This window comes from Notamacropus eugenii, chromosome 3, assembly GCF_028372415.1.
Source record: "Notamacropus eugenii isolate mMacEug1 chromosome 3, mMacEug1.pri_v2, whole genome shotgun sequence".
In the NCBI taxonomy this organism is placed as follows: Eukaryota; Metazoa; Chordata; class Mammalia; order Diprotodontia; family Macropodidae; genus Notamacropus; species Notamacropus eugenii.
In genome coordinates, this window is record NC_092874.1 from 346367008 (window position 1) to 346394431 (window position 27424).

The 27424-nt window shown below is 36.8% G+C and overlaps 1 protein-coding gene and 1 pseudogene across 2 annotated transcripts in view; one reads left to right on the plus strand and one right to left on the minus strand.

Annotated features, from left to right (window-relative positions):
• Positions 1-10672, plus strand: part of PRDM6 (PR/SET domain 6) — a 170124-nt gene extending 159452 nt beyond the window's left edge. For both annotated transcript variants that reach the window (XM_072597171.1, XM_072597172.1), the window contains exon 8: positions 1764-10672. In XM_072597171.1, the coding sequence (XP_072453272.1) occupies positions 1764-1878 (115 nt within the window). In that variant the 3' untranslated portion in view covers positions 1879-10672. The remainder of the gene's footprint in view (positions 1-1763) is intronic.
• A 9285-nt stretch (positions 10673-19957) lies between these two features.
• On the minus strand, positions 19958-20736 carry LOC140531629 (small ribosomal subunit protein uS5 pseudogene; annotated as a pseudogene).
• Positions 20737-27424: the final 6688 nt, after the last annotated feature.

Consider the following 27424-nt stretch of genomic DNA (forward strand, 5'->3'; position numbering starts at 1 on the left):
GAAATTGATTCAAGTGCCTTCATGATAAAAAGGAATATAATAATTTGAAAGTTTGTCAAGCAATGAAAGGTAGTATATTTTGACACACTAATCCAGTAACTAATCAGTTTTCTAATAAACAATCAGCAATACACTAATGTGTCATCAGCACTTCGGGAGCTCTGGAGGGAGGATGATCTGCACAGAGACGTTAATGAATACACCAAAAATCATTAAGTGATCAATACTTCTGAGTTATTTTCATTGAGCTGATAGGTCTGATACATTAAAGCTGACATTCTACATTTGTCAAGATCACAGTGCAGTTTTTAACAGTGAAGCAGGCTGCTAAAAATAAGCCTCGAAAGACAATCAAAGAAACACAACTTATGCACCCTTGACACATTCAGCAGGTGCAGGGACCCTGATGAATGAACACGAAATCTAAGAACTCTAACTCCCAAGCACACGATTCCTCATTAAAAGCTACACAAAAATTTCAAAACTATGTACAAATACTTGGTCTAAATTTCACAAATAATTATTTTGGTGGCAGGACACCTGTAATTTAGGGAAGAGTAGAAAGGAAAATATCCTGCAGGGAGCAGAGAGCATTGTTTGCCTTGGTCCCAGGTGGACCAGGTGGATGAGGAATGTCTAAATTCATCATGGCGATTGTGCTGTTGAGATTTCCAATCACAGTGACACCAGAAAACAGAGATAACTTCATGAACAAGGATTTTAGTATAGTGGATAGTGGGAAATTCCCTGTAGCTTCCTATTCTCTGAAGATTTTGGGAAGGGAAAAAAGCAATATGAAGGAGTGCTGCTAAAATGTGGAAGGCAGCCATTTCTGATAATTGATTGTGCATGTAGGCAGATAGTGGCACCAAGCACCACCGTGGCTCACACGATAGCTGACTACCTATAATGTCACTTCTTTGTGTGTAAAAAAAATTATATTCATTGGTGGGCATCAGTGTTTGAAGGCAAACATTTTTTTAAGTGAATGAATATACCACAAAGATTGGAAGATCTAGGTAGCTCACTGCTTGGGAAGATCACCAATTTTCCTACATTCTTACTTCTGTTAAGGATTGGAGACATTGTGAAGAAGAAGAACCTCACTTTTTATCCCATTATTTGTTCTCCTGAATTCTTGAGGCTCATGCTGTGGCTTTTTTTTAAGCCTTAAAATATATAAGTGCTATATTTTTGTCCCAAATAAAATTGGGCTGTTGTTAATGTGGGCAACTTATAAAAAAAAAAAAAAGCAGAGAACTTCCCACAGCATTGTAAATAAATGCAGCGTTTCCTCTTGTTTCTAAACTAAGAGATGATCATCCTGGGGCTCCTGGACTCACAGAAGTTGAAATTCTGATTTTAAATTAGCAGAAGGTGAAATTCTATTTGTCATCAATTTCTTCTTGGGGTTACAGAGCAGAAAACTGCAGACAAGCTGCTTCTTTGATGGCTCACTCCTAAAAATTTCTTTTTGTTCTTTATCTATTTGAACTGACAGTGATCAGAGCTACAGCAGGACAGGCCTCTCTGGAGAAATCACCTTCCCCCTGCCTATTGACAGATCCCTGTGTTCTGAATCAGACAGGCCTTGTCCCATCATAGGCATCAAGGCCTTGAAATGAGCCACCAATTAAACCTCTTGAGCCGGTAAAATCTGAAGCCACTTTGGAGTGTCTGTTCTGATTAGGCAGGATGAGACAAAGCCCATCACCCCCTAGGAGCAGCTCCCTGGTCTCAATTTTCTCTCTTGCCTCCACCAGGTGCGAGAGGTGTGAGAGGAGCTTCACGCAGGCCACCCAGCTGAGTCGACACCAACGGATGCCCAATGAGTGCAAGCCAATAACAGAGAGCCCAGAATCAATTGAAGTGGATTAACTGATTGACTGGTTGGAATTAAACTGCAAGGAAAGTCATGATTAAATGTCACGGACACTTAAGCAAAACCAAAGATTTCCTCTGAGCAACTTTCAATCAGCCCCAGAAAACCAAAAGCAGTAATAAAATAAGTAAGATGTTAAGAGATATTGATCCTGGCATGGAAGTGAGACCAGGAAAGAAATTATTTATTTATGACTAGGGATGAGACTTATTTCAGTGGACAAGTAACCTGGGACAGCTAACATTCCTAGTCCCATCATGTATTTGCTTTATTTCTAAAAGCTTTTAAAAGAATTGTTATTTAGAACCAAAGTGAGGAATCTTATGGGTTCTTCGGCCCACAGTTATGACTGAGAATGCACATGGACTTATTTCTTGCTGTACTTTTTTTAGTGGCATGACTCAGTGGACCCAGATGTAAAATCCTTCTTTCTACTGGCTCATTTTGGTTTGGCTTAGTGCAGGCTGTGATGTATGACACCTGAAGGGGTCCTCTGGAAACAGAAGCAAAAACCTTTACTAGGTAGTGTTAACTTCAGACTGAAGGACATTTCATTTCCATGGTTTCCATGCTCATCATTTCCACACTTGGCTCCATTTGCTCAACAGCCTGGTGTTGTAGAAGGAGAAGCCAGAAAAGGAAGAAAACGATGTAAAATTCACGAGTGGGAGAGAGGGCAGAGAGGGACAGAGGAATTATTTTCGTCCTGTCAGGATATTGCTGATAAGGAGGGCATTTTAAAATTGCAGAGCTTCATAAAACGGTATTATTATTCCAAATCAGCTAGTAAAGGAAACTGGTTTTCAGTAACATTTTAGCTTATAAAACTCTGAAATAAAGTTTGTCAATGTGAAGCCAGATGTCCAATATTAGGTTTCAAGCATTTCTTTTTAATTGTTGCAGAGGCCCAAATGAACCAAGACTCAACCTTCAAAGCTTTCATTATTTCTTTGGAGCCTTTCCTCCTTCAAAGTCTGTGGAGGTCTTGAATTACTTTCTCATTTATTTGTTGAGTGCTGGAATTTGTGCCTAAACCCCAATAATAGGTGATCCATAGAAAGACTAGGTCATCATGAACACTATGTTAAAACACAGAGGTCAGGGGCTACATAGAGTAGCTCTTTTTATTAATGGGTGCTATCTGCCCAGTTCCTCAGGCCTTTAACTAATTCTTTTCCTTAAAGACTGATAGATTAAAAGGAGAAAACCCTGTGGGCAGAATTTCACAGTTTTTTGTTTGAGAGTAAGGTAGTCAGTATCCTAGGGACATAAGTTCAATTTCTTTCTGTTAACAGGCCTGTGGATACAACTGGTGCAGAGGTTGACCTAGTATTCTGTGATAGTGCGGTAGGGGTTTCCTACCACTGTCCTTTTGGACTGCAAGAAGCAGGGACCCATCCAGCCATTATACCAGTTCCTCAAGTCTGAATCTTTCTCCAAGGATTCTCTTGATTGTAGAAACCTCTCATTTGTAGCATTTCTAAGTCACACACTGTTGGGACATCTGGCATTTCCATGACTAACCCAGACTACTAGCTCTCTGTTTTCATCACCATATAGAAACATATTACATTGCATTCAATTGATTTTTAAAGATCAGAGAATGACATGCTTACCCCAATAATGCTTTCCTTTTCTTGGTAAAGTCTTTTTCTAATTTTACTTCCCCATCTTTAACCTCCTCCCCCAGTTCCTCCCCCTCCTCCCGCTGCGACTAATTTCCATATCTAAAATAGAATAATAAGACTACAGCTTGCCTCTTATTAAGTTCTGAGTTCTTAAGAAAATGCTACTGCAGTTTTTATTTGCCACAGGAAAGATGATCTAATTCAGACTTAAAGTTCTCAATCTTAAATCACCTAAGTTCTTCCAAATACTCACTTGCTGTCCTTTTTCTTGATTAAAAAAATAATTCTAGGCATTAACCTCAGGGACTTGAAAAAAAAATGAAAAAAAAAATCTGAGGTATCGGGGATCTTTATTAACTTTTATAATCCTTCCTACAATGGAAAGAATAGTAGAAGAGATACCCAGAGGTTAATTCAATGCGGGTAAGCAAATGTAAATATATGGGACACCACGTCTCCCAAATGAACAAGAATTCCAGAATTTAAGGATGGCACATTTAGGTACACTTTTTGGAAGGGATAATTAGAGTTGAAGGTCCTAAAATTAATGTTACTCAGATTTTTGAGTTAGATACATTTGGTGCAGCCTCTCAAATAAGCTCAGAAGAGCTTCTCTCATATGAATCGTGGTGTCTGAATACAGAGAGAGAGAGAGAGAGAGAGAGAGAGAGAGAGAGAGAGAGAGAGAGAGAGAGAGAGAGAGAGAGAGAGACCTTGTCTTTTCTCTTAGTTCATAAAACCTGGAGAGGAAAAAGAAGTTTCAATTATAATTGACCTTATAACCCACATGTCTTTGCTAGTTGATGCTGAATACATTTGGAATACTGCAGGCATTTTCATTCAACTTTTTTCACATTCTGACCTCACTTGTCTATTTTTCCCTCTTTGATATTTAAAAGAAAGTTTTAGCATTTGTTTGCTCTCAGATTTGGCAAGGAAATATTTTCTGTCTGAACAAATAGAAAATAGAAAAGCATAGTTTTTCAGGCATATGGGGACACTTGCAGTTTTAACACTGCCAAGAATCTCACAGAAGTCTGTAAATAATGCCAGGTCTAACTCAGCAAAATGAAGATAATTACTGAAATAATTCAGCCTAAAAAGAATTTCATCCGAAATGTACAGGGCCTAACATACATAGCAAGTGTTTAATAATGTTTACTGCACAGATACTTAAGACTAATTAAAAAGTTCACTTTAAATATCCAGACAATGGTTTCATTTCTGTACTTTGAAAATTGACAGTAAAGGAACATAGAAGGAGAAAGTGTTGGTGACAATAACTAGCTTCCATTGGTGGCAATTTTTGATTATTTTTATTCCTCTGAACCTGTGATCTCATCAGCAAAGAGAACTCCTAGTTGTTATTTATCAAGAAACAATCGTGTAAAGAAAACCTAAAAACTCTGCTTACTGAAAGAAAGAAGATGGTTGATATGGAAAACCATATTGCTGGTGTTGAATACATCTGTCTCATGCCTCTCCCAGCAGTAAGCTTTATCAATTTATCCTTACCATTAAGCTGTACTGAAATAAAAAGAGGACAGTAGATTCTATTTAAGCATATTTTATCTCTTCCTCACTTACCACCCAAACAAGAATCTTCTGAAAATTTTTGTAAGGCAAAGGGAATATAGGCATCACTGCATTGTGATAGGAATTGGGCTCTGAGTGTTCCCTGTTTTAAGATTTAGTATTAAGCATTGCCTCCTTCAATATTTAAGAATGTTTTCTAAGCACGTATTTTATTTTCCCATTATTAGTTTGAGACAATCTTATCACCCCAAGGCTGGAAGAGCAGCTAACCATCATGGAAACTTTGACCTGCTCCATTTCTGACCGGGGCCAGTTTGCCATTTTTCAAGTAGTTTGGTTGCCACCATATGGGTGCTGAACTTAGTGTGGTCACCTGATCAGCTTTAACCCTTCTGCAACTGAGAACTCCCAAATTCAAGCAACCCACCAGCCTCAGCCTTCTCAGTAGCAGAGATTATTACAGCCTATGTCACAAGTCTCCTTGTAAGCAATTATTTTAGTACTTGTATTATGAAGTCCCCCATCTGCCCCCGGTGGAAAGATGATAAGTTGTTATACAGCTATCGTTTTATTTAATTGACATAATTCAATTTAACCAGTACCTGAAGCTATGGTATTAGCAATGTGGTGGATGTAGGGAAATATATCTGGGTTCCCACCTTTCAGGAACTTGGAAACTGATATTTTCACCTACTTTGACCCAATCCATCCCATTCCAACTCATTCTTTTAAAGAAGTCTGAAACTTAATCATCCCGCAAATTTTCCTTCATTTGTTCATTTGGTAAATCAATATTTTTGAAACTTCTATAACATACTGTGCTAGGTTACCCCCACAAGAAACAAAATAATTTACATGAGTTTGTATTTTCATTCTAGGCAAGTGATTATCTATGTGAGTATTCAGTCCTTTAGGGTTAGACACCAGAGACATTACAATATGTGAAGGACAAAGGAGAGAAAAAACTCTTCTCTTTTGATCAGAAAGCATCCTTTCAAGCGTAGATCACTGTGTATAACCAGGCTGACTTTGACTTGCCTGTGTAGATTGAATCTTGGAAATGATGCCAAGAAGTCAGTGAGCCACTAGGTGGAGAGGGAAATAGATACGTACCTGTATAGGTTTGCCTTGCTTTCTTACCACTTACTGTGGTAACAACAGAATACTTTCTCAGTTTGTGATGATATCCACTGATTTCTCTCAGAGCTGGCTGCCTCCAGTGGAATTGTCTCTGGTTGTGTCTGGAGTGCTTCTTGAGGGTCTACTGTACAGTAGATAAATACAAATTGTGGTTTTAATTTTTTTAATTGATACTATAAGAATTCCTTATGTATCCTCAAGGAGGTTTAGTTCTTCATTGGAATTTGCAAAATGTGTGCACAGGCTGACTTATCATTAAAAAGTTGCTTACTGATACTTCATTCCTGGGATCCCTAACCTAAAAAACTGACAGGCAGGGGAAAGGGCGTCACTACTGCTATGCAACAGCTTTATAAACAAAGAAACAGAAAATCCCCTCACAAATCTCCAGTAAAATTATCAACTCTCCATTTCTCTTCCTGCTGTTTGCAGTCCTTTCTTTAAGGAAAAACAAGTTATCCTTATATTAGAAACACAGCAATATGTTAAGGACATTTAAGGATGCCTAGGGAAGAAGGATTAGTAAGCAATCAGTGGATCTGAAGAAAAGTTTTCAGAAAATAAGTGGCTTTGGCTTCCTTCCTTGGTTTGGATTGAATATGACTTTTCACAGGCTTCTCCCTGAAGTGAAATGCTAAAAGATAAGCAAAAAAACAGACCTGCCCTAGGTGATAACAAAAGGCTCCAGAAAGCTGTGGGATTTTCCACATTAGGTTAAGAGGTTTGGAGAAACTGGAAGAAATAAATGAATGCTGAAACATTTATCCACCCAAGATTGAATCTTCTGAGATTTGTCCATCACCAGTATTTATCTGAATTTTCAAAAAAACAAAAAAAGACATTACTTCCCAAGGAGAGCTGTGTATTATCGTTGGTCATCCAAGATTAATTATATCCTTGAAATCTTCAAGTCAGCTGTGAGATATAAATCCACAGAGGCAGGACAAACTGACTTCTGTTCTCTTTCAGAACATCTATGGAGATCTGCCCTAAATAGGTTGGCTGTAAAGCTACAGATGTGTTTAGCACTTAACATCAAAAGTCTAACTTTATCTTCTTAAGAAATAGATTTCTATTGTTTCATTAAAACTATATGATCCACAGAAGAACAGAGAAACAGGCTTAACATTGGAAATTGGTGGAGAAACACTAGAGCCCCTTTATGAAGAAACCCAAGCACACTTCTTCAGCTGGGCTCCAGTGCATGGGAATATGCTGTGCCTGTCATTGGGTCGCCACTTTATTAAGCACTGAAAAGTTGATTCAAAAGGAGACTGAAAGTTGGTGTTTCTTTAATAAGCTGGTACCTTCTGTGGCACATTTTAACATTTAGCAATCTTTTCCATTTCCTGCCCAAACACTTTTCTCAGTAATCAGTTAAAGAAAGAAAATTCACTCTTCTCAAAGTCATAAATACAACTTCTAATTGAGAACAGTGTGTTTTGTTATTTATTTTTGTTTTGTCTGTTTTTAATTACCAGACACAGGTGCAATTTATTTATGAAATATGCTTATGGAAAGAAAATTGCTCTTAAAATGAATGTCGCTGTAGTTGAGAATTTCTAAATCTTAGATTCATGCTGCCTGCAAGCAATCTCAGACCATGCATTTCAGAAATATGAGGATTGGACAACCAGGACTTTGCCAAAATAGAGAGGGCTTTGAATCCTTCAGCAGTGTAGAGGGGAAAATGGGTTTAGCACTTGGTTACTGAGAATAATTACTTAAAAAAGGAAGTTACCAGATGGCACAGGCTTCTTTACTTCTTGGAGCCCCAGACCAGGTAAGGTCCTTCTACCATCTGGTCTCACTCTGCTGTATTTTGAGCCGCTTGCTCCAGGCAAGGCTTTTTGTAACTTGCTCTTGGTTCAAAAATGACTAGTTATAGCTCTAATGTATTTAACCAAAAACAAAGTAGCAGCTATAATTTCCTACTAAAAGGAAAACCCTGTTAAAATGCTGGGCTGCCATTGAAATGGCTAAGTAGATGGCAGCAGATTTTATTGGAGGATACCAAGTATAAAAAGATTTGAAAAGTATTGACAATTAAAAACACATCCTGACCCTGGCTCAACTTAGTCTGTTTTCTTTCTTCTGCTGTGACTGAATGCTGTGTGTCTCTCCCCTCCAATCCCTCTCAAGCATCCATGAAGTGATTGTTTAGTTGTGTCCATTAAGAATATAGATTTATATGGGGAAAAGCAGTGTTAAAACAGCCAGGTACAGTGGATTTAAGATGGAGTAATTATAATCCTAGATTAGGTTGAGAAAGAGAAAGTTCCCTGAAATCCACAGGTTCTTGGGTACCATCCATAGCTTGGATATACCCTAGAGTTTTTTAAAACATACATTTACTTGGCATTTAAAAAAGACCCAAACTGGTTTGATCAGAAGACAAGTAACTTTCCTAATTATTTAATATAGTGTTTGCTATTTTCTATCTAAATTATTAAAGGTGGAAGTCAGAGACTGAACTACTTGTCATAGCTACCATATATGGGATCCCAGTTTCTGATAAGACTTACATTTGATAACTTCCGAGATCCCTTCCAATTTTAAGATCCCAGGATTCTAGGACTTCCCACAAGAGATCTGAATATATCGTCCCAAATATGGGACAAACCTTTTAATATCTGACGGTAAAATGCAAGGTCCTTCTTTTGCATTTGTTAATGGTGTCCCATTTCTTGACAGCTGTCACACAAGGATCTTTCTTCCCCAAACCATGTACACCTATCACTGTGGTGTTCTATTGAAAAATTCTCTCCATAAATTCCAGTAAGTTAATGATAGATATCTGCAGCAGGAGAATTTTCATATTTCCATATCTAATTTCAGCATATCCTTTGAGGTCCCTATGCCTAAGAGAATACTCATTTTAAATAATACTCATCAAGAGCTTGTCAAAAAAATAGCAACAGATTGTAGCTGAAAGGAACCTTGGAGGCCAATTAGACCAGATACTTAATTTTATAGATGAACAAATTGAAATCTAGAAAGAGAAGTGACTTCCCCAAAGTCACATAGATAGTAGTAAATGGTGGAGCCAGAATTTGAACCTAGACCCATTGGTTTCAAATACATCCCACCAACAAAACTATTGCACTGTGCAGAATACAGTAGTTACCAATTCAGTAAATCCATCTTGAAAAACCTCATACCAAATAATTATTCATTTCTTTCTGTGTGATCAATGAAACAAAACATTCTAAGGAATTTTTCCTTTCATGGCAAACTCCATGAAAGGGCAAGTAGTGCAGTCTACCAGGCATATAAATGCAATTATCTAAATAGCGACCCTCACCTTAGATCCTTTTCCTACTTGTTTTAAGAGACACAATCTCATTGGTGCAAGTACCCATTTGATATGTTGAACTTGGAGTAAGGAAGACTTGGTTTCAAATACCCTATTAGATACTACTTAGCTGTGTGACTGTGGGCAAATTGCCTAACCACTCTGTGCCTCAGATAATTCCTTAGGATTGATCTCTGAAGGTTGAATAGAAATTTCCTTTGTATCTTTCTCTTAAATGATCCATAGAGGACCCACCCAATATGCTATAGACCAGAAGTGTTAAACTCAAAGCTTACCTACTGCAAGGGGGCCTACAAAACTCCCAAATGCTACAGGAACCAGATTAAAATGTAATTGGGAAATGTTTAGCAAAAAGCAAAAAAGTATAATACAACAGATATAATGTTAATTTGTGGCTTTCTATGTCAATACACAGCCAGGAGAAATTGATACCACTGTAGTGTAAGCCTTCCTCTGGTTCTTTTGATATCTGGAGGGTGGCAAAGTAATACCTCAAATGTTGATGCAAAATTTTGCTTCTGGGAGAGCAGAATTAGCTTGAAATCTGATGTCATCAAAATTTACTTAGGTTATAATGTAAAGGCTATTAGTGGACCTAATTACCTGTTACCAAGTTTTACCCTCTTTTGATGTTCTAATGACATTTGAATGAAAACACCATTATGAGAAAAAAACCATTTATTACAAGGTACTATAAGGTGCTTGTCTTAAGCTTACTACAATTTTTTTATTGGATTTCCAAATACATCTTCAATAAACTCATGAGAAAATTAAAATCAGTTAAGGTCATTGCTGGTTTTCTGCTATGCTTTGGGGGTGGGCTTTGGACATTTTTAACACAAATAGTCAATCAGGAAGGTGCAAATACTCTCCATTAGCTGGTGCATATTGTGTGTACAGTTTGCTGTAAAGGTTGTCTGTTGTAATAAGAATACTTATTATGCTGTAATTAGAAGAGTAAACAGCTTGCTTGCATTTTTTACTTCATAGAATTGCATCTTTTTAAAAAAAACTGCCAAGGACCAACTAAGTCATGCATGTAGCTGTGTTCTTGTGATATAATCTGCAAAGACTACATTGTGTTTAAATGAAAAAAAAACAGGGACATGTTTCAAGAGAAATGACAAAGAAATGTAAATATATTTGATTAATAAAATATTTCTATGATGACTTGGTCCAATCTCAGGTTCTGTCTTTCCAATTCCACATAACTAGTTTTCCACATGCAGAAAACTCAGAGAATTTAAATAATCAGTCCCTCCTATAGTTGTGATTTTTTATATTTAAAAGTCAGATGTCAGAGAATGCCCTCAATTTTCAAGGGCCTTTTTGGTTTTGTTTTTTTACTCTAGTAGGATAAAAATACCCTAATTTTAAAGGAACTCCACCTAGTGGCTCAGAGCAAGACATTAAGGTTCAAGTTGAGTTGATATTCGAACTCTTAGAAATAAGAAGAGCCAAAAAAAAAAAAAAAAAAAAAAAAGCCCTTGTCAAGAGCTATGGAGTCCCCCTGTATCCTTTGCAATTTGACCTGGTAAAGCTATCAGAAAGCTAGGATGAGATATGTCAGTCTTCTGTCGTTGCATTTGTTACACACAAAAAAGAAAAAAAAAAAGCTACTTAACTATGAGAAAAATATGCGAATTTGTATTGGCTTTAAAGTTCTATGACCTTTTACAAAAGCACCAAACAACTATGGTAGAATGAATGTGCAAAAGTGATATGCACAAGAAAATAGACAGGTAATTAGCCAGCAGGCTGCCTGCTGTTTTGCATGTGGTGTGACTAGTCAATCATCCCCAGCGTGAGGCTGCCTTCTCCCAAGTCCTTGAAACAAGAGTCCTGCTGCTTCCATCCCAGAACATGTATAATCTGTCTCCTATTAACAAGATACAAATGTTCCTATGGAAAAACACACTCACATGCACAATTCGTCTAAAAGTGGGGAGTCTCTGGGACTGTGGCTAGGGGGAGTGATCAGGCTCTATGGGGCTGCAGAATTTCACTTCCCGGGTGAATGAATGACTTAATGGAGAGAATCCTTCAATAGCATTTCCCTCACTCGATATTCAGCATTTTCCCAAACAAGATGTTTATTTCAAAAGGATCATCAATTTTAGCAGAGAACAATGAGAGATGTGTGTGTGTGTGCACATGTCTGCATGTAATGTACATGTGAACATAGAGATAGCTGAGTTCTCTTTCTGGTTTTTCTTCAAAAATATAAACACAAACACACATATACACTATTATTGACATGGACAAAGCTTCGCAATAGTTATGGGGGAGCTGAGGTGGGTTTTTTTCGGGGGGGGGGGGTGGAGAGGCAATTGTGGTTAATTGACTTGCCCCACACAGTTAGTAAGTGTTAAGTATCTGTGGTCAAATTTGAACTCAAGTCCTCCTGACTCCAGGGCCAGTGCTCTAATCATTGTGCCACCTAGCTGCTCCCATTCAGCAGTTTTATTACCCTTCATTTGCCTTAATCTTAGCCAGTTTTAATGAATCTTTAATTAATTTAAATAAATCTTAATCTTTAATTTGCTATTTGATTAGTTAGTATGAGGTTGGTTTGTATGAAGCTGGTTTTGATTTGATTAGCTTCTATGAGGTTGGTTTTTGAGGAGAAATCAGGGTATAGTTGTTGGGTCAGATTCTCTGTGACTCCATTTGGGGTTTTCTTGCAGGAGTACTTTGCCATTTTCTTCTCCAGCTCATTTTATAGATGAAGAAACTGAGTCAAACAAGGTTAAGTGACTTGCCCAAAGTCACACAGCTAGTAAGTGTCAGAACGGATTTGAGTTCAGTTCCACCTAACTCGAAGATCTTCACTCTATCTACTGAACCACCTTGCTAGCCAGGGTACTTATATTTTAATTAATTAACTTTCTCAGGGTCATTGATCTCAGCTTATTTGTTGCTTGAACAAGAACCTTTAGGGTTTATCCTGTATCTTTCCTAGGACTTTAGAACATTGTTGAAATTACCCACAATTACAGAAATTTTAAAGCTGTAAAAGGGACCTCAGTGAGCATCCAGTCTAGTTAACCAAAAGCCTGATGACCTGACATGGGGTCACCTTGCCCCTTGAAGACTTCCAGTGAGGGGGATCTTAACAATCCGCAATCATTTATTAAGTGCTTACTATTGGTCAGCTAGTATACTAAGCATGGAGATGCAAAGAAAGTGAAATTAGCAATTTATTTCTTTGCAATTTTCACCCATTGTTCCTGGTCCCTCTTCCACATAGTAGCCCTTGATATACTTGTAGATGGCTGCCATATCCCATCCTACCCCTAGACTCCTCTAGGCTAAACATCCCTAGGTCTTTCAGCTACTCCTTAGAGGACTCGAGGCACTTTTTTCTGTTTTCTTTTTTTCATCTAGGATGCTTCTATGGTAATAGTGTTATGCTAAAACTGTGCTTCTGTCTACAATACTAGAGATGAAGCTTTGCCTGGGCAAAGTACAGTGGAACTCCTTGCTCCCCCTCTTTCTGTGTAGTATGTGGCTGCATTATCTTAGAGAGCTGCCATATCACGAGACTGATTCTTATCGAGCTTGCAGTCCTCTAACAGACTGACTGCTATCCAAACATGATTCCCCTACCCTTGAAAAATGGATTTTTTAAGCATAAGACTTGCATATATTCCTATCAATTTTATCTTATTAAATAGTCCAGTATGCTAGTCTGCTAAGAGCTTTTTTTTTTTATTTTTGACTGTATAATTTCATTAGCTTTTCCTTTCAGCCTTGTATCATGTGCAGATTTGATAAGTGTACCATCTATGCCTTTTGCAGGTCATTGACAAAAATATTAAATGGAATGGGCCAAACATAGATCCCCATAGTATCTGCCAAACTAGCATGGAATCATTCATGACAACTTGTGGAGTCTAATTACTTTATCTAATTGTATATTTATCATCTAGGCCATATTTTTCTGTCTTCTTGACAAGAATACCAAATCCTTGGCTAAAATATAGATAAAAGACACCCATAACATTCCCTGAGCCACCACTTTTGTAACTTTCTCAAAAAAAAAAAAAGAAAGATGGTTAATCTGGCATAGCTTGTTCCTGATGAAGCTGTTTTGCTGGCTCTTTGTAACAAACACTTCTTTTTCTAATTATTTGATAGCCAATCTCTTTAATGATTCATTCTATAATTTTTCCAGGATGAAAACAAATGAGCTTACAATTTGAAGACTGTTCTTTTCCTTTTATGGGCAAATCTGTACATTTGTCTTTCTATAAGTCTGCAATACTTCTTCCTTTCTCAGAAGTATTCTGGTAAATGTCTAACAACTGGATCTCGGTCCTGCCCCAAAGTGTATGCACAATACACTTTTCAGTTTAATCTGCATTATTAACATTTTCTACATTATTTTTTCAAGTCTAGAAATCAACAAAAATAACAAATCAAGTCCTGATTTATAGTATTTGTCAATTTCCCAGTTATCAATAATTACACTGAAAATTTAACAATGAGTTCTTACAAGATGATACAAGCTGGCTCCAGCTGCCATTCTCCACATGTTTTAAGGTATCTGAGAATGACTCAGCAATCACATCCTCCTGTTCTTTTAGTACACAAGGATGGAGTTGATCTGTGCCAGGTGACTGGATCATATTAAGAACAAAATGTAATAATGATAATACTAGCTAACATCTAAAAATGACCTACATATGATCTTTTACTATCTCCTCATTTATCTTGGATATCAGTTCCTCAGTCATTTTTATTTTGTTATTTCCAGCACAACAGTTGTATTTTTTTCTTGGCAGAACAAATAGAGGCAAAAAAAATCAACAGAGAATTTGCTTTTTTTATTGTCAGTTATCATCATCACAATTACTCCAAGTCGTGATCCGATCCTTCTTAGATCCTCCTCGTTTCTTCATTATAGCCAAAACCTCCCCCCAAAGCAACAAAATTTTTTTCTTATCCTTAGCTCCTTTCATCTTATCTCATTATTGTCCCATTTCTAACACAACTTTTGTAGAACTGTGCCACCCTCATTCACACTCTGTCGCCTGTCCTTGGGTTTGTCTTCTGAGTATTTCTTTAAAAAAAAAATCTAAATTGGTTTTGGTGAGTTCCCTGCACAGACTCATTAATCTCTTTTTTAATGAAATTCTTTCCTTTGGTGTCTCCAAAATTTAATTTTTGAGAATTGTCCTTCTGACCTGACTTGTACTATAAGAATTTTGATCCTACCTATCTTTACTCTGGATTCTTTGAAACTTATTTCCCTCAAACCCTAAGATGCATGTTAAGTTGTCAGACTTTATTCTCCTCTACTTTTTCTACTTCTGGCTTTTGTATGAGAAAGCAGAAAAAGAGAAGATTTTCAGCTAAATAATAATAAGAAAAAAATCATGTAGTTAACTTGGAGGAGTTTGGACTAATGAAATATATCAGAAGTTGAATTTTGGGGGAGAAATTGACAAATTTTGAGAGATTTTGAGGACAATTTGAAGAATGTTCTCTAGGACCAGATACTAATCCAGATTCTGCTTCTAGACTGTGAAAGAAACAGGGTCAAAGACAATTTAAGGAGGGTAAAAAGAGTTAAAGAGGATAGAAGCTGAAGAGGTAAACTCTAGAAGGATTAGGATAAGGTAGTTGGCAAGACAGGGAAAACTAAGTAAGAAAAGGTAGGATGGTTAATTATAGAATTAACCAAGGTGATAGAAAGGTGTGTAGCACAAATTGATAAAATGGATTGGAATCTGGTACAAGGCTGAAAGGGGAGCTAGAGGAGGCTGTTGCTATAGCTGTAGAGCTACTGAGGCAAAAGAAAGTAATTTGAATGAAATTGTCTATAGTTTTGATTAGGTGCTTAAGGATAAGGTACGAATACTCACATATAATTTCAAGAAATATGACTGAAAAATCTGATTATGAAGAATAGAAGAAGTTAAAGGCAGGGAATGTGTAAGAATTTAAAGGAAGTGAACAGCTTAACTAGGAAGGAAATACCTGAAAATGGGACTTGGATTTCTGGATCATGGTTTACAATATAGGATTGACATATTTCTGGTTAGAGATGTAACACTTAACAAAGGCTTATAAAATATATGTTTTCCAGTTATCTTGAAAATTTAATCAAAATGACATTAAACTAAAAAGAGTGTGAGAGGGAGAAGATTGCTTACATATGTCCTATAAGCTGGATACTATATACAGCAGGAACTTTTAACCTGAGGTCCATAGCTAGATTTCAAGGGATATGTTAACTTGGATGTAAAAAAATTACATCTTTCTTTCAAAACATTTAATTTTTAAAATTATCTAAAAATTGGATTTCATTTAAAATCATTATTTTGGGAAGGGGTCCGTAGTCTTTGCCAGACTGCCAAAGGGATATGTGACACACAAAAAGGTCAGGAACCCCGGCTATAGAGAATAGCCATAGAGAAGGAAGAATAACAACTGAAAAAAATCCAAAAGGAGAAAAAATTCAAAAAAGAAACTGGCAATTAACCTTATTCCTTTAAATGCCTATACAAAAATACCTCAATTTAGAGCAAAAAGCAAAATGGGATTTGAATGCAAAAGGACAAATTTGACCTCATAAGTATTGCTGAGACAGTGAAGTGAAAGCCTGGGCTATGGCTTTGTGTAGGTATAACTTAGGTAAAAACAAAATAGAACAGAATAGGTTTAAAATAAGGAGGGAGCAGTTTGATAACACTGTATATTAAGAAGGTGTATGTCTGAAGAAATCCAGGAGCCAGAGCAGAGAACCATGACTGAAAACATGTAGGTGAAGGTCAAAGAAGGGAAAAAAGTGATCTTATCTTGGAATATATTACAAACAAGACTATACACCTAGACAGAAAGAAGAAATAGATGAGGAGGCTGAGAAACAGTTAACTTGATATAAACCATGAAATTATAATAATAGCCAACTTCAATTATCCAGACATCTGCTAGAGCTTTCTTTCTGACAAAAAGAGCATCCAACAACTTCTTGGCTCCTCTGGGTGATAATTTCCTCTTTTAGAAGGTAGTGTGATCAACAAAGGGAAATTCTATTCTGGATCCAGTTCTCACCAACAGGGAGCTGACTGCCAGATTGGAAATGATGGCACAGTTGGCTGAGGAGTGGAGGAGGCACAGAATGACCACTCCATTGTATAGAGTTTGTGACTAAGGAGAGGAAATCTGAGCATAATCTGACATACAACCTACATTTTAGGAAAAGTGAATTTCAAAGGTTTCAGACAAGAGCTAAGTAGGATCCCATGGATGAAATTACTTCATGGAAAAATCAGCCCAAAAGGAATGAAATTCTGAAGATAGAATGGGAAACAATTCCAATGAGGATGAAAATAGGCATTTGTCTAAAGATATATGTACAAAAGATGGAAGCAAGTCCAGGAAATAGAAGATGGACATGAATGTGGCATAATCCTGTAAAAATAGTGTCAGAATCGCTAAAGCTCAGGATGCATTGAGGCTCTCTAGGGAAGCTAAGGATTAAAAAAGGAGTGAAATTTAAGCTATATGGGGTAAAAAAGAGGGGGGTCAAAGAAAGGATAGACTTGTTTGGGGTGGATAGGATTGCAATGAAAGAAGTATAACTTCCAGAAATAATTTGGAGATAGACCCCACTATACTCTGCCCTCACCAGACTTCATCTGCTGTTCAGTCTGGACAACATCATTTAAGAAGGATATTGATAAGCTGCAGGGTGCCTAGAGGACGGCAACCAGTTGGGGAAAAACCTTGAATCCATAACATTTAAGAACCAATTGAAGCAACTGGGCATGTTTAGCCTGTAAGACTGAGGGAAGACATAATAATTGTCTTCAAATATTTGAAAGGCTGTCATTGTTTTATTTGGTCCCAGAGAATCAAATCAGGAACAATATATAGTTGTAAAGAGGAAAATTTAGCGTTGATGTTGGCAAAAACTGTCTAAGTGAAATGGACTGCTTTGAGAAGTATGGAATTCCCCCCTTTTTGAAGGGATTTAAGCAGAGGTTGTATGAGCTCTTGTGTGGTATATTATATCAGAAATTCCTTTTTAGTATGGAGATGGCTTTGCAAGGTCATCAACAACCATTTATTAATTGCCTACTATATGCCAGGTACTACATGGCTGAAAGGGAAAAAATAGTCCCTGTTCTCAATGTGGTCACATTCTGATGGAGGAGGCAATATGCAAACAACTATGTATAATCAAGATATAAACAGGGTATACTGGAGAGAGCCCTGGAATTAAGGGAGTCTCAACTTTTAAATTCTGTCCCATTATCATTGATGATGGAAATCATTCAATATGGAAATTTTCATAGATTTTTCCAACCAGTTACTTGCTTCCTTTCAGTTTTATATATAAATGCTTTGGGGGTCATCTGAATTAGCTGGATCTTGTGTCAAGTATTTTGCACACTTATTTTTTTTCTCTCTTCACTATTTGCTAAGTGATATTGTTTACATAAAATTTTTAACCATTCCTTTTCATAACATTTTAAAAAGAAACTTATAAACTGATTTTGCCCTTGGTTGTTATATGTCTCTGCCTAATAAAGAAATCAAATATTTTTTCAATGACATAGTTTCTGGACTCTTTTAAGTTAGCTTGTAGTGATTATATAGATTATACATCTATGGAAAAAAGTAAAATTTTATGTCAGTTTCTTCTTTTATCTGCTTCTAATTTTCTGCCACCAAAATTTTATTTGACTAGGTCAGGTATGAATGATAATTGTGCACAGTATTTTCTTGTTTTAATCTTTCTTCTGATATACTTTGTTCTAATGAATCTGATTGGCAACCAGTTGGTTCCTGTTAAGATATAGTTTATTTTATGTTAATTTTGGTACTTCCAATATTTTCTGGTTGTCTTCTTGAGGAAAATTATCTTGATAAAGAAGTATGAAGCTTCTTTGTGCTTTTTAAGTCTTTTGTGTCTTTAATTTTTTTAAATTCTGAACCATATATTTCTCAACATGTTTTGTCATCCTCCCCATGCTTACATTTGTGTTGAGTTCATCAGGATTTAAAGCATATGCTAGTTTATTTTGGAAAATATAATTGTGTCCTTTGTAGAATTTCTCTATTCATTTTCTGCACTGATGTTGGAACATAGGCTACAGTTATGTTCATGTTTGTCTTTTTGCTTATGTTTATCTTGAGCACAGTAATAAGAACTAACCAAACGTCCCATGAAATTATGTTTCTTTTTGTCATTGGGCACATGATAAAACCCAGTCTGCTAATTCTTTACTTTCCTCTCTGAGGAGAACCTGGAAGTGGTGTTTCATGTAGTTTCAATTTTCTTATAGATATAAAGATGGATGTCAATATCAGTATGGCTTCATTTCCTTCAGTAACATTTCAATTTGCAGAACATTGAATAAGAATCTTACATTTAGAGTAATAGCAATTTAATTAATTTTTGCATGCTCAAATATTCAAACAGAAGTTTCTGGAGCAACTCAACTCACTAGTGATGGGAATTCCTCTTTGACCTGCACTTTGCGCTAGATCTCCTCCATCACAGTGGCAAATATCTTTGTCTAGCATACATCAACTTGTTTTATGCTTCACTGAATCTTTATTTTTTGTCAAAGACTTTTTTCAATGCCTTTTAAAGTGAATATATCATTTTAGATGCTTTGGTTTCTAATACAATTAACTATGTTGATTGTTTTTCTCATGTTGAAATATCCTTGCATCCCTGGTTTAAATCTTGCTTGATCTTTTCTGATGGTTTGGGTGTTTTATTATTTTAAAGGTATTTTTCTATTTTTTTTTTGTGTGTGTGTTCTCAGTTTTGTTAGTGTATGTGCTGGTTATTTTATTTCTTCCAGTTTTGGAAAAAAGTTGTTCGTTTGCTGTTTCATTTATTTAATTTTCTGCTCTCTTCTTTTTTAAACAGATTACCTAAGAGTTTATCAATTTTATGATTCTTTTTCAAAAATAAGCCTTTAGTTTTATTTATTATTTCTGTGGCATTTTTTGTTTCCAACTTATCTGTTTTCCTTCTAATTTTTAAGATCTCTTCTTTTGTGTTTATTTTCAATTTATTTGTTGATTTTCCCATTTTGAAAATGCGTCTTTCGTTCATTAATCTTTTCCTTTTGTATTTTGTTAATGAATCCTTCTAAGGATATGATTTTCTTCTCAGAATTGCTTTAGATAGATCTTAGAAATTTTGGCATGTGGTTTTATCATTATTTTATATAATTACATATTGTTTCTATTATTTTTTCTTTGACGCATTTTAAGATTTTATCGTTAAGTCTCCATTTGGGGCTATATTTTTTGTTTGTCGTACCTGAATTGATCTTTACATTTATTGTATTATGGTTTGTAAATGATGCATTAACTATTTCTGCCTTTTTACATTGGTTTACACTGTCTTTGAGCTTTAATACATTACCAGTTTTTGTAGAGGCTACATGGGGTGCTGAGAAATATGTACATTTTTTTTTTTTTTTGCTGTCCTACTTAGAGGACACCAAACTTTTTTTTTTTTTTAGCAGGCATGGTTGAATTTACTTGTTTATAAAAAACATCTATGTGGTTGCCACAGCAGCTGCCTGGGTCCTCTGGACAGATATGCAAGTGTGAGTCTTCATAAGATGGTCAGTGAATTCCTGATAGGAAGACTTAGTGAACAGTCTCCTTCCACAGGTCTGGGGTTAGATAGCTGTGTGTTTTCAAGATGGCATCAAAGGTAGCTTTAGCAAAATTGCCCAGAGTATAGCCTCTTACAAAAGTGTAGCAGTCATCAACTCCAGCCATTATCAGGAGCTTCTTAGGCACAGGAGCTGAGACAATGCCACTACCTCTAGGGGCAGGAATCAGGCACACCAGAACTGATCCACATCATCCAGTGATCAGGTCCAGTAGTCCTGAAAGATGAATAAATCTAGTTGTGTGAGGCTTGCCAATCTTGTTCCTCTAGTAGCCACATCTCACAGGAACTATGGCCAGCTTGGCCAGAATGATAGCACCATGAATAGTGTGGCCACTTCCTTGGAGCATTTGACATCCAGACCAACATGGCCACTGTAGTCACCAATGGCCACAAACACCTTGAACCTGGTCACTTGTCCAGCTCAAGTTTCTTTCTGAACAGTCATAATCTTCAGAACTTCATCTTTCAATGAAGATCCCAGGAAGAAATCTATGATCTCAGAATCCTTAATAGGAAGGGAGAAAAGATAGATCTCTTCCAAAGACTTGATCTTCATGTCTTTGACTAGTTGGTCCGGCTTAGTGATTGGAATCCACTCCTTGTCTTTGGCCTTCCCCAAGCCCCACACCCACAGCCCTGACCATGGCCCTGACCTCAACCTCAGCCCCCACTCCTGAAGGCTCTATGGAAGCCACACCAGCCTCTCTGACTCTAGACTTCCAGAGCCTCCCACACTTCCTGCAGCACTGATGTCGTACACCATTTGGTGTTCACTAGAAGTAGAAAACCATGTTTTTTAACTCTAATCTTTCCAGCAATTGTTCAGCTCCACATTTAACCTTTAAAAAACTTTTCTATTAGACTTGGCCAAAACTGAGAGGACACCGAACTCTCTTGTCAGTATTGTTAATGTCTATGTCATCTCAAAGCTCAGATAATGTTTCCTTTATAAATTTGGACACTAAAGCATTGAGGGAATATAAGTTTATTACTTAATTTATTTTGTTGTCTGTGGTTTCTTTCAGCACAGTATAGATACCTTGTTTATCCCTTTTAAATTTTTGAATGTTTGTTTCTGTTTTATCAAATAGAATGATGGCAACTTCTGCTTTTTTAGATTCACTTGATGCATAGTAAATTTTTTCCTCATCCCCTCAGGTTTATGTTGTGTAAGTCTTTATTTTTCAAAGGTGTTTCTTGTGAACAACGGATTATAGAATTTTGTTTTTTCATCCAATTTCTCACTCTTTTTCACTTTGTTGGATTGTTTAATCTAATCACACTAAAAGTTATAAGAGTTAAGTTTATATTTTTCTCTGTCTCTAAAATTGTTTTTTTAAGTTATTTTATCATTTTACTATTTAACAATTTACTCTTTTATTGTTTTACTATGTTGTTATTTTACCTTACCTTGAAGTCCTATGGTGATGAGCTAGTGAAAAAATAGCAGGTACAGATACTCTGGAGCTATAGTCGCAATCCTGCACACATGTGACCCAGGCATAGGGTGATCTTCTCACTGAACTGGAGTAGTGGGCTTCAGCAGCCCCCTGGGTATCTGAACATCCTTTATAAGGATTGCACAGCTTAACTCCTGGCATGAGGAAGGGGATAGAAAATGTGCCACAAAAACTGGTGACTTTACCTAACTTAGGCCTGTTTGCCATGGCAGATGGGGATCCTATCCTTGTGGTTCAAATACAAAAAGTTTTACTAAGATGATTCCACTCACCTTTGGTGCATGTAATGTGTGTACACTTATGGAAAACATGAAATCTGGTAGTCCTGAAAGATGAACAACTCTAGTTGGGAGAGAACTCAGAAGATATCACATGCAAACAGCATCCCTTAGTGAAACAAGGCTGGCAAATGACTGCCAGATTACCAAAAGTCAGAGCCGGACACATATTTTTCTGAAATGGCCACCGTGATGAGGAGTGCTCTAAAGCTAGCATAAGTTTCTCAAGTAAATCTAATCTGGTTGTCAACAAATTTGTAGGCCTACCAAAAAGAGTGAATGACAGGCTTGTGACGGTGCCATTACCAGTTACAGGAAAGTGCAATACCACTATGATGAATCCTGGTGAGGTTACAGAAAATTTTATGAAAATATAGAGACTCTCATTATCAGTGTGCCAAAAGAGGACAAGCTTATAATTCTGGGTGACTTTAACAACAGAGTGAGCACAGATTATCAGATGTGGCAGGGACTCCATGGGAGGAATGGAAGTCAGAAACAGCAACAGCAGTGGTTCCTTAATACTGATGACTTACTTGTGCAGCTCATGACCTCACCACCCACGTTGTCTTCTGTTTACCTAAAAGCAATAAAACTTTATAGATGCTCCCTTGCACAAACATTGTCATTTAATAGACTAAGGAGAAGCTATCAACAGGATGTGAGAGTGGCAAAGGTAATGTGAGACACAGAGTGCTGGATCAATCATAGACTCATTCTCTCCAAGCTCAACATTCACATTCAAGGAGAGCAGCAGCTCCAAGGCAAGAAGACTCGATGTAACAGATTAGAGAACTTCTCCCAATATAAACATTTTATTTCTAACTTGGAAGGAAAGCTGAGCCAATACATGGTTGGCAACAGTGGAGTGGAAAAGGAGTTGGTAGCTTTCAGGGATTTGGTTTATAGCATCACAAGCATCACATTTACTCATTGATTTGCATCTCTCTAATCAATAGTGATTTAGAACATTTTTTCATATGACTATAGATAGCTTTAATTTCTTCCTCGGACCAGAAAACTTGCAAACGTCAGAGTTGAAAATGATGGGGTAATTCAGAAGCTACTAAATGAAAAACAAGAACTCCACAGTGTCTACCAGTAGGATAGTTCATCCATCTCTAAGAAGGCAGCATTTAACTCCATCAAAAGTAAAGTGCAATTGAAGTTTAGATAGATGAAGGATTATTGGCTCTGTAAAAGGGTGGTTGAGATTTAGTTTTAGGCTGATAGTAACAACACAAAGCACTTCCACAAAGCCTTGAAGGCTATTTATGGATCAAAGAACTTTAGTTCATCTCAACTACTCAGTTCTGATGGACTCACACTGATCAATGATAAGCACATGATCCTGGAGAGATGAACTGAACACTTCTATAGTATTTTCAACAGATTGTCATCAACCAATTCTATAGCCAGTGACTGTATCCTTTAGGTTGAAGTCAGTTCCTCTCTATCTAAACTTCCAACTGAAGAAGTGGTTTTGAATCCCATTAGATTCCTCTTGTGTGACAAAATGTCTGGTGTTGATTTCATTACAGCAAAGATCTACAATGCAGGGGATCCACTAAACATACAAAGTTAACTGAAATCTTCCAGGTTATATGGCGAGAGGAGGTTATTCCCTAGGAGATCAAATAATTATTTTATTGGTTTTCAGTGTTCTATAATCACTTCCTTATATCTTAGATTTTTTCCCCTTCTTCCCCTTCCTTCTCCCCTCCCTTCCCAATCCCTCTCTGAGACAGCTTGCAATCTTATGTAGATTCTACACACACATTTCTATTAAATACAATTTCACCATAGTCATGTTGGATAGAAGAATTAAAATGAATCAGAGAAACCATAAAACAAAATAAAACATAACACAAAAGAAAATGGTCTGCTTCATTCTGTGATGCAGTTCCATAGTTCTTTCTTTGGTTGTGGGAGGCATTTTGCTTCAAAAGTTCATTGGGAATTTTTTAGTTCCTTGCATTGCTATGAAGGACCAAGTCTACTAGAAAAATTCCTTGCACACTGTGGTTGTTGTTGTGTACACAGCAACAAGTAGGTTCTGCTCCTTTCATTCCACACAGTTCATGTAAGTCTTTCTAGACCTCTCTGAAGTCTTCCTTTCATCATTTCTCAGAGCACAATAGTATTCCATTACATTCACATACCACAACTTGTTCAGTCATTGCCCAATTGATGGGCATCCCCTTGATTTCCAGTTTTTGGTCACCACAAAGAGAGCTGCTATAAACAGTTTTGCATATGTGGGACCCTTTCCCATTTTTATGATCTCTTGGGGATGCAGTCCTAGAACTAACATTGCTGGGTCAAAGGGTATGCATATTTTTGTAGCCCTTTGGGTGTAGTTCCAAATTGCTTTTCAGAATTGTTGGATCAGCTCACAATCCACCAACAATGAATTAGTGTTCTAACTCTCCCACATCTTCTCCAACATTTATCATTTTCCTGTTTTGTCACGTTAGCTAATCTGATAGGTGTGATGTAGTACCTCAGAGTTATTTTGATTTGCATCTCTCTAATCAATAGTGATTTAGAGCATTTTTTCATATGACTATAGATAGCTTTAATTTCTTCCTCTGAAAACTGCCTTTTCATTTCCTTTGACCATTTATCAGTTGGGAAATGACTTGTATTCTTGGACATTTGACTCAGTTTCCTATATATTTTAGAAATGAGATCTTTATCACAGACACTAGTTGCAAAAGTCCTTTCCCAGTTTTCTGTTTCCCTCCTAATCTTGGTTGCATTGGGTTTGTTTGGGCAAAAACTTTGCAATTTATTGTAATCAAAATTATTGTCCATCTCTATAGAGGAAAAAGAAATAGGTTATCCCGTTATTATCATGGGGTGGGAGATGAAGTGTTTCTCTCTTAGTCACTGACAGCAAGATTATTGCCAGAATCCTCCTTAATCTGTGGAAGATGGTCATCTACCTGAGAGCCAGTGTGGCTTCAGAAAGGGTTGAGGAATGGTTTACATAATGTTTGCTGCCCAACAATTCCAGGAAAAATGTGAGGAACACAAAAGAGATCTGTATACCATCAATCTGACCAAGACCTTTGATTCTGTCTGTCATGAGGGTTTACAGAAAATCTTGGCAAAATTTGGTTGCCCAAAGAAATCCATCAGTATTGTATGCCAGTTTCATCATGGCTTACTTACATGGGTTCTGGAAAATGGACAATGCTCTCACACTTTCCTAGTCACCCATGGAGTGAAGCAGGGCTCTATGCTTTCCCCTACACTTTTTAGCATGATGTTTTCAGTGATGCTGTCAGATACTTTCAATGAGGACAAAAACGACATCAAGGTCAGCTACTGCACTGATGGCAAATTATTTCACCTGAAAAGGCTAGAAGCCAAGACTAAAGCAAAGGAAGAGCTGCTACATGACATTTTGTTCACAGATGACTGAACATTCAATGCAACCTCTCTGAGACTGTGATGCAATAGAGTACGGATCAATTCTTTGTCACTTGTGCTAATTTTGGCCTGACAACCCCAAGAAAACAGAGGTTCTCAATCAGCCAGCATCACACTATCCATATGTGGAACCATCAGTTCCAACAAGTGAAGAAATTTTCAATGCTATGAATAAGTTCACTTACCTCAACAGTATACTTTCCAGGGATGCACACATAGTTAATGAGTTTGACATAAGCATTGCCAGAGTTAGCTCAGCATTTGAGAGGCTCTAAAAGAACATGTGGGGGAGAAGAGATATTAAGCTACCTACCAGAGTGAAGGTTTAGGGAGAAATTATGCTTGACCTTATTGTTGTATGCCTGTGAAACCTGGAAAGTCTTCCAGTGCCATGCAAGAAAATTGAACTTCTTTTTGAATTATCTTAGGAAAATTCTGAAGATTGCCTAGCAAGACAGGGTACTGGATACTGAAGTTCTTTCTAGAGCTGAACTGCTAAATATTCAAACTATACTTCAGACAGGGCAACTCTGATAGGCTGGCCATTTTGTCAAATGCTAAAAATATGTTTGCCTAAAAGACTCTTTTATGGAGAACTCACACAAAGCAGGCACTCACATGGTGGTCAGAAGTAATATAAAGACACTTTTAAGTTCTCTCTGAAGAACTTTGGTATTGTTTGTGAAATATTGGCACAGGACTGTCCAGCATGGTATTCTTGCATCAAAGAAGGTGCTTTTCTCTATGAGAAAAGCAGAACTGCAGTAGCTCTAAAGAAATGTGAGATGCACAAATTCAGAGACACGATCATCCTGAATGTTCATAGGGACTATTTGTGTCTGACCCGTGGTATAACTTTCTGAGCTTGTATTTGTCTGACCAGCCACAATCAGATACACTCTACTTTGACACCAGCATTGCAATGTCATTTTGGCTTTCTTCAAGTATGAAGTCTCTTTCTGAGATCATAGAGACCACCTTCCTTCATTGCTAACCCTTGATTTGACCCCAGTACATCACATACTTCCCTCCCTTTACTCCCCTCTCCCTTTCATTTACGCTTTCATATTGTAATGTAGTCCCACAAAAAAATAGCACTGATTTATAGATGAGGTATCACCAGGTTTTGTCTATAATTTCCCCATCCACCTCTTCATTGTTAGCTTTGCCGGATTTATACCCTTATCTCTGTCTCTTTGTGTACATGTAGAAAGAAATCTCTTATTGGTCTTTCTGTTGTCACTGTTGCTGTCCTTGCCAACTGCATTTATTCATTCTTCTTAAACTGCTGTTGTTTGGGGTATTCAAGAAACAAATAATATCTATATTTCTAGTTTTCTTTCTAAGATTTTCTTCCCAAACTCTTCTTTATTATTGAATGTCAACTGTTCTCCTGCATGGTTAAGCTCATATTTGCAAACCTTGTCTGCATCCTGACCTCTATTACTTTCTTGGAACACATCATTCCAATATTTCTTTATATTTTCTAGTGGTTCAGAATAATCTTGCATTAATTGAATGCCTTTTCCTTTTTTTTTTTTTTTGAAGGTCTTTCTCTTGACCACTTGAAAAACTTGCTTCCTCCCCTCCAATAGAATTGTTAAATTTAACCACTGTTTTCCATGGAGTTTGCAGTCTTTTTTTTTCTTGAAGGTCATATGTGAATTCTTTCATTTGGAGTTTAACTTTCCACATTCAAAAGTTCTAGCACTTCTTTTATTTTCTTCATTATTGTGTTAAGGTTTTTAGTCCTGTCATCTTCCTCTGGGAGATTTATAAGCTTTAGGTTATCTTTACACATATTACCTCTACGACCAGTGTAGATTGCCTCCATAGTGATCATATTTTCTTTTAATTTTTTTTGCTACTCTTTTTCTAAATTTCCTCTCACTTCTGTTTATTTGCACTCCCGATTTGTTGTTCTTTCTTTTTTGTTGTTGTTTGCTTGTTTTGGTGAGGTTTGCCATTGCAGATGCAAATTTTTCTATTCTTGCCCATGATTTTTGCCATGTAGGCCACAAATTCTACTCTGTGTTCTCATTTCTATTTAAATTTTAGGAAAATGTGTTGTGGTTCCATGTTT